This window comes from Alexandromys fortis, unplaced genomic scaffold (assembly GCF_014885135.2).
Source record: "Alexandromys fortis isolate MF-2015 unplaced genomic scaffold, M_Fortis_MF-2015_v1.1 scaffold_86, whole genome shotgun sequence".
Taxonomy (NCBI): domain Eukaryota; kingdom Metazoa; phylum Chordata; class Mammalia; order Rodentia; family Cricetidae; genus Alexandromys; species Alexandromys fortis.
In genome coordinates, this window is record NW_026067965.1 from 4,685 (window position 1) to 12,944 (window position 8,260).

Genomic DNA, 8,260 nt, shown 5'->3' on the forward strand with positions numbered 1-8,260 from the left:
AAAAAAAAAAAACAGGGTCAGATGGTTGAGAGAAAGAAAGACCTTGTAACACACAGCTCTAAATGGATTATCAAATCATTCCCCTCAAAATTCAGAGAATCCTATGGAAGAAGAGGCAGGAAGAGTGTAAGAGCCGGCGGGAAGAGAGGACCACAGGATAACAATGCTCTGAATGAACTGAAAACGTCTCTTATGAACACACAAAGACTGAAACAGTAAGTCCAGAACCTGCATATGTCTGCAGCAAGTCCTCTGCATATACATTATATTTATCAATTTGGTGTTTTTATGGGACTCTTAAGTGGGGGAACAAGTAGATCTCAGATGTTAGTACCTTCTCTTGAGCTCAGTGTCTTCTGTTGTTTTGCCTTGTCCAATTATGATGAGATTTTTTTAAGCCTTTGTATTTATATCTACTATATATTTAAATGTATTGTATTTATCTCATTTGTATTAAAAATCAAATCACATTTTAAAAGAAGATTAAAATGAACATTCTAGTTCCATACCACTTTATTTTCTTCATATAAAACAATAAATATTTTCCATCATCATTTAAAATTCTTAAGAAAAATAATGAAAATTATACAAAAGAATTTTATTCACAAAGGACTTGAAAGTTCTTCCATCACTCTATCCTATGTAAGAAATATACAAGTAATAATAAGATTCCTCTTATTGTTGATATGGTGGTGTGGACCTTTAATTCCTACATTTAGGTGGCTAAGGCAAAAAAGAAATTTAATTTGAAGTCACCCTGGATTACAAAGGTAGGCTCTCTTTCAAACCAAAGGACTGAGAGAGAACAATTCCTGGAAGAGTGGTTATTTTCTCTTCTGAAACAACAGCATATATTGGAAGAAAAAAATGAGAAGAAAGTCTGGCTGACAATCTCTTCAATTCATGAAATACAACAAAGAAATTTGTTACAAAATACAATGGGTATATCACTATGCAACTGAAGGACAGTGAACACCTGAATGACAATGATTAAAACAAAACTGTTTCCTATCAGTATTTCATTTTCAAAAGATCAGAATCCTATCGAAATGTTAGAAATCTGTCTACAGATATGTCTAATTAATATCTGAGAACAACACTGTAGGTATATAAATATTGCAGCAAGTGTATAAATATAACACCTTTATCAAAAGAGTAAAATCTACAGAAAGCAAATTCTAGTTTACACACTGTGCTCTAACCGTTCTTAAGTTCTCAAATGCTCACAATCCTGCAGGCAAAAAGAAAAGATAAACCTTAAACCTTGGCATAATTAAAACTGTATTTGTTTAATTATAAGCACCTTATTAAAAAATAGTATAGGCAAATTTTGCCTTAAAAGTAGGTCATATTACCAGTTAAAACTTGAGAAAATTAAAGCAAAAGACCTGGCCAACAAATTACACCAGTAGATGAAAACGAAGTCCACACTTGAATGTAAGATTCACATCAGGGGTTAGCACATCATTTATATTATCCCTGCTTTATCCTTAGGGAGTCACAATAACAGGAACTTTAGAGAGACAATGCACATTACTGCCAACCTATAATGGGACCACATGGTTAATTAATTTAATGTAAGCACAAGAATATTCTAACACTGACATTTTAGTTTCTGGTAAAGGCCCACCAAATGTGTTCAAGCCCTAAAATGCAGTCAATGATACATATAAAATACTTATTCATAAACTTTTTCAAACTATTAATTTAGTTTTGTTAAACTCAACTGAGTTGCTTTCAATGTAAAATAAATAAATGACAGATACATGCCTCAATGTAAAAAATTGGACATGCCATGTAGAATATTGTGGCTGGACAACATCGAAGAATAAATCTATGCAAAAATTGCTTCAAAATATAACAAAACTATTACATTTTCAAAGTCTTTTCTTTGTTGGACTCAAACCTTACAATTTTTTTTACCATTATCGTACGATGAATCTTGTGAAAGTTATGTCATCCTCATGAAGATTAAAGAGCTCAGATCCAGTATGGATAGAAACACACACTGATTTGTGTTGGGACCAATTGGAGTCCTGGCCTTCAGCTGCTCTTTCCTGCTAGAGCCTTCTAATTGAAGTTACTAAAAGCTGTTCCTTGCCTAAATCAGAGGATGGGATTTTCACCTGTTGGCCATTGACTGCTGAGTATATTAATCCTCCATGGTGCTATAAAAGAAGGGCTTTGTACCAGTAATTGGAGGTCCGTGTGTCTGTCTGTCTCTGTGTGTGTTTCCTCAACCACCAGCCCCTTTCCCAAAGCTCGTATACTGGATTCTAGCGCATAGAGCACAGATGGGGGGGGGGTGCACAGCAGATTTGAACACATATTTTGTAAATTGACTCCTGCTGGCATAGTAATTATGAAAATAGTTGGCTAATTGACTGATAGGTGGTAGATAGATGCTAGAGCTAGAGCTATGGCTTAGCAGTTAAGAGCACTCACTGCTCTTGCAGAGGACCTGGGTCCAGTTCTCAGAACTGATGGTGGCGGCTCACAGTGATCTGTAATTCTAGTTTCAGTAGATTTAGTATCTTCTTCGATCCTCCTTGGACACCAGGCACACACGTGGCACACATACACGCATGCAGGCAAAACATTCATACACATGAAATAAAATCTAAAAACTACTTTTTAAAAACAAAATAGTAAAGTAAAATAGATATGTACTTGCAGTTAATAAAAGCATGTAAATTGAAAGTTAATGAACACTACAGTGTTTTATTTTTATCTATGAATTTTCAGATAAAATGAGAAATTTACAGACGTAATCACTAGAAATAATATAGCCAGTTATAGGGGTAACCAATGGCAACATCTTGTGTTGATTTAGAGTTTTGTTTAGCTTCCCTGACCAATAACTCCTTGATGTCCTATGCCTCGCTCTGTGGTTTTCATTTAATGACCCATGTCCTATGGGAGTAACCTTATTATTCCATACAGGATGGTCTCCTTTTGAAATTATTTTTATTATTATTTATCTTATTTTTTAAAATAACAATTAGTACCAACTTTAATTCTAAATTGCTGAGTATATACAAACTAAATTCAGACCAGTTAGAAACATGGTTTAAAATGACACTAACTTCCAAAGTCAAAGAAAATTGAAATAGCAGAGATCATGGATACGAAAAACAAAGAAGAGCCATCATATCCTTTATGGTTTATCTTGTGGGAAACCAAGCTATTTTCTCATGATATTGGTGGAAAGATTTTTTAAAAGGCAAAGATTTTTGGAATCAATGAAATCAGTTTTTAGAAGTGTAATATATGTAAATAATAAATATAAGCCCAGAATGCTGGTATATAATGATAGGCATGTGTGTGGATATAGCTGTTGACACAGATAAGACAGTAATAGATATATTTACTTCAAATAACCCACTAATCCTATTCAGTCTCAAATAATTTTATTTTTCAATTACAAACATTAAAGTGGATACAGACATGTGTAAAATAATATGTGAACTTCAGTGCAAGTTTGTTATCAATTTCTTTCTTTACATATATTGTTTTAGTACTTTGCTACCTGTTTCTGTATATTGATTCTAAGAAGAGTTTGAGAGAGACTCTACAATCATGTTTTCTGTGAACAAATTGTAAGACGTAAAACTTTTCTGAGTGCTCCTTTGACTTCTGTGTTTCTCAGGCTATAGATTATGGGGTTTAACATGGGGGTAATGACCCCATACAGCATAGAGATGAGTCTGTCTCTGGCAGGAGAGTGTTGACTGGAGGACGGACGGATATAGGTAAATATTGTTGTGCCATAGAACAAGAAGACGACAAGAAGATGAGAAGCACAGGTGGAGAAGGCTTTGCGCTTCCCTTCTACTGATTGGATCTTTAGGATGGTGGACACGATGTATATGTAGGAGATCAAGGTGATCAGAAAAGCACCAACACCAAAAGTACCTCCTACCACTAAAACAAGCATCTCTGCTATGTAGGTGGATGAGCAGGACAGGGCCACCACAGGGGGGATATCACAGTAGTACTGGTTAACTCGATTGGACTTGCAGAAAGTCAGGCTAAAGGTGGACATTGTGTGGATGAAGGAGTTGAGAAACCCAGCTGCCCAGGTCCCCACCAACATCTGCACACAGCGAACCTTGGTCATGATGAGGGAATAACGCAGAGGGAAGCATATGGCCACATACCGGTCATAAGCCATCACAGCCAGCAAGAAAACTTCAGTCCCAACTAGGGCCACCAGGAAATAGAGTTGCAAAGCACACCCAACAAAGGAAATGCTGTGATCTTCAGTCAAGAGATTCTTGAGCATTTTGGGAACAGTGGCTGATGGGCAAAATATGTCTAGCACGGACAGATTTGCCAACAGGTAATACATGGGAGTGTGGAGCTTTCTCCCAGTCACTATGGCCAAGAGGATGGCCCCGTTTCCCAGCAAAGTCATCTGATAGATGATGATAAAGGCCACAAAGAGGGGATAACGCACCTCAGGGAGGTCAGAGAGCCCTATGAGGATGAACTGAGTCACTGTGGTAAGATTGTAGGCATCCATCTTCTCTGTCCACAACGATGCTTCTAAGGGAAATGAAAGCAAAGACTAAATATCCAAGTGATAAGTCAGTGATCCTGGTGCTGAGAAAATGGGAACACAGCAGAATTTGGTGGAAGAATTGTCTTACCTCTCTCACATTTACTATTTTCTCATCTTAGTAGTGTTTTTGGCATTATTTTGCAAGTATTTCATTGAGTATTTTTGTATCTATGTTCATATGGGAAATTGGTCTGTAATTCTTTTACTTTGTTGAGTCTTTATATTGTTTTAGTAATACAGTAACTGTGGCCTCATTAAATGAATTTGTTAGTGCTTCTTCTGATTTGTTTTGTTTGTTTTTTGTGGAATAATTTGAGGAGTGTTGGCATTTACATTAACTATTCTTTGAAATACTGGTAGAATTCTGTGCTAAAAGCATCTGATTCTTGACTTTTGGGGGGTGGAGGTTGGAAAATTCTTCTAATTCAGTAGGAGTTATGGGTACATTTAAATTGTTTATCTCATCTTGATTTAACTTTGGTAAATGGTACCTATCAAGAAAATTATTCATTCCTTTTACCCTTTAAGTTTGGTGTAGTAAAATATATCCTTATGATTTGTAAAGCATGTCTTATGATTCTCTGGATACCCTTAGTGGCTGCTGTCTTGTGGATTTTCCTTTTAGAAGTTCTAGAACTTCTGGATATCCATAGTTATTCTGAATATTAAAAAAAATCCCATCCCATATCAAGAGGAAATTCAGTGAGTAACTAATTCATCTCTTTATTAATCATAGAAAAATCTTCATGTCTTTTATTTCATAATTAATTAAATGTTGATCTATTTTTCACATTACCATAAATATTTGATTCATTTTGTCAAGGTTTATTTCAATGTGTATGTCACTACCTACTACTTTAGTCTAAATTAAGTTCGAATTAGTCCATTACACAATTGCCTACTTCATATTTTCTACTACCTAATTATCATGTTATATAAACATATATATTCATTGGTAGATGAAACTTCAAGTTTATAGGCAATCACTTCAACAATGGAGTCAGAAACATATGAATGACTCATATATTCTACTTGGAAGAAATAAATGTAGAAATGCTTCGATAACTTTAACACCACATCTTTGAGATATGAGCAATAGCACTTTCATTAATTCATGCATAATAAAGATGTTAAGCAGACTGTCTGGGAGAAGTTAGACAGAAGCCAAAAATTAGTATTTTATTTGACTTGTGGTTCTTGAAAACATTTTTCTACAACATCACATATTGACAATTCATAGAAAAACTGGTTAGAAAACAAAGTGAAATTTTACATCTTATAATCCTACTCCTATTTATTTTGCCTGGTGAAAACAATGAATACATTCTTCAGTAAGTTAAAATGAACAGAAAAATAATATAAATGATACATAGTGATTTTATCCCCAAAATGCACAAAGGGTTTTTTCATCTTTCCCCCATATAATACATCCCTACATTTAGAAAACTAAGACCAGAGAATTGTGAATTTGAAGCCACCCCAAAGTACAAAGCAAGGCCCTGTTTCAAAATAAAAGAAAAAGAGATAGGACTGTGGTATGCTCCTTTTCATTCCTTAAGCAACAACAAATTCAGAGCATATTTCAGAGTAAATAAACCTCTATTGCCAGTCACTTCAAATCTAGAAATATAACAAAGAAAACTATCAAAATATTTACAAAATATGTGTATGTGATTATGAAGTTGGTGAAGGGTGTTCCTGAGTGAAAAACAATGGCAATGAGAGGAACAAAATGAATCTTATCAGTTATTAGGGTTTTGAAATTTAGAAGCCCAATGGAATACTCAAATTTTATCCTATGTGTTAATCTTTCAAATATAGAAGAGATGAAAGCAAAATGGGGCTCTTTTTTTGCAATAGCAACATCTTCAAGAACAAATGTTTACTTATCTACTAACTCAGTTTTTCTCACAGAAATTTGGTTCTTTAAACATGAACTATAAGAAATATACTTTAGAATATTCTGATTGATAAATTTACATTATTATTAAGATTATATGATCAATATGTACACAACAAAACCCAGTAACACTTTTCTTAATTTTGTGCGCTATTGTTTCAATGTGTTCTATGAAACCTATGGTCCTCGCTATCAGAACACAGAATTTACTCACATGCAAAGGCTTCATATATTTATCAACCCTTTTATTCTAATATCAACATAATTTATTCTTAACAACTTGTGATGTAATTAAAAACAAAAGATTTTATCAAGAACAGTTATCAGAAACAGGTTTTAGAATCTTGTGTAGTTATCAATAGTTTCTAGACCAGAGATTTAGGAAAGCTTCATTAAATTTAATCTCTTCAAGTGTATTTTATGGTTATGTGATATAATTGGAAATTGTAAACATACAGGTGGGAATTAATGAAAAGACTGTAGGGAAACCATTCTATTTCTACTGGAAATTACATAGACTTTCTTACCATTTCTGACAAACAACTTTTCGTATGGTGGATTCAAAAATTACTACACAGGAAGATTTTTTTCTTTTTAGAATAATCAAATTTCTGCCACATAGGAAAATATAAGGAGATAGAACTTAGTAAAAATAGGGCATATGTAGCATAAATTATGACACATTTAGGACTGTATATTATTAGCATATCTACCAATAGCAACAAAATATTGTATTCATATCAAATTAAAATATATTACCAATAAATAGTTTCAGCAAGAAAAATCAAGCTATCCAGTAACAAATTACATTAGTAGACAAAAATGAAATCAACACTTGTTCTTAGGACTCACACAATGGGTTGGTCCATAATTTATATTTTCCCGTGTCCCCTTAGGGATGCAGAATAACAAGAACTCTAGAGATAATAACCACATTACTACAACTTAGTAATAGGGACACAGAGATAATCAATTTGATGAAAGTTTTAATATAATCCTACATTACATGAGTGCCATTTTTGTTCCTTGTAATGGTTCATGGAACTGTCCCACCTGGAAAGAACTTGGCTAGTGCTAATTATGTGGTGTAAGACATATGTTGTCATTTCAAGAGTTTCTTCTGCAGGTAACAATGACTTTTCCTGATGAAAAAGGTTGGAGTTGCCTCATTGGGTATGGCAAGACAGAATGCTTTGCAGTAATCATGTGGCCAAAGGAAAGCAAGAAATACATTGGTGACTTTTTGTCACCACAAACATCCTTCAATGAACATACCATCCCATTTTTTTTTATATTTTAACTTTCTTTATTTAAAAAAATAAAAACAACCAACCCAACCCCTAACTAGGTATAAAAGCCTTTGTTCCAAATAGATAGTATGCGAATGGTNGGGGGAGGGGGAGGGAAAGGGGAGGCGGCGGTGGGGAAGAGACAGAAATCTTTAATTAATTAATAAAGAAATAAATAAATGAAAAAAAGAAATACATTGGTGATAGTAAGTGACTTTTTCTCACCACAAACGTCCTTCGATCATAACATTTTTTTTACATTTGAACTGTTTTTATTTAAAAAAAATAACAAACAAACAACCCAACCCCAAACTAGGTATAAAACTTTTGTTCCAAATAGATAGTATACAAATGGTTTCTTCTTGTGTTCATTTTAAAGACTTAAGAAAGTTCTAATATCATAAATAATTTCTTCCTCAGATTGATTTTTGTAGTCCAACATTAAAAAAAAAAAAAGCCCGAGTAAGTGGAAAAGTGTTTAAATTTGTCGTTTACGAAAAAATGGTT

General features: G+C 33.8%; 1 protein-coding gene across 1 annotated transcript; it reads right to left on the reverse strand.

Annotated features, from left to right (window-relative positions):
- Positions 1 to 3,577: 3,577 nt before the first annotated feature.
- Positions 3,578 to 4,525, reverse strand: LOC126508628 (olfactory receptor 5V1-like). The gene has a single exon (XM_050153968.1). It carries the CDS (start codon positions 4,523 to 4,525, stop codon positions 3,578 to 3,580), a length of 948 nt encoding a protein of 315 aa, XP_050009925.1.
- Between the last annotated feature and the right edge of the window lie 3,735 nt (positions 4,526 to 8,260).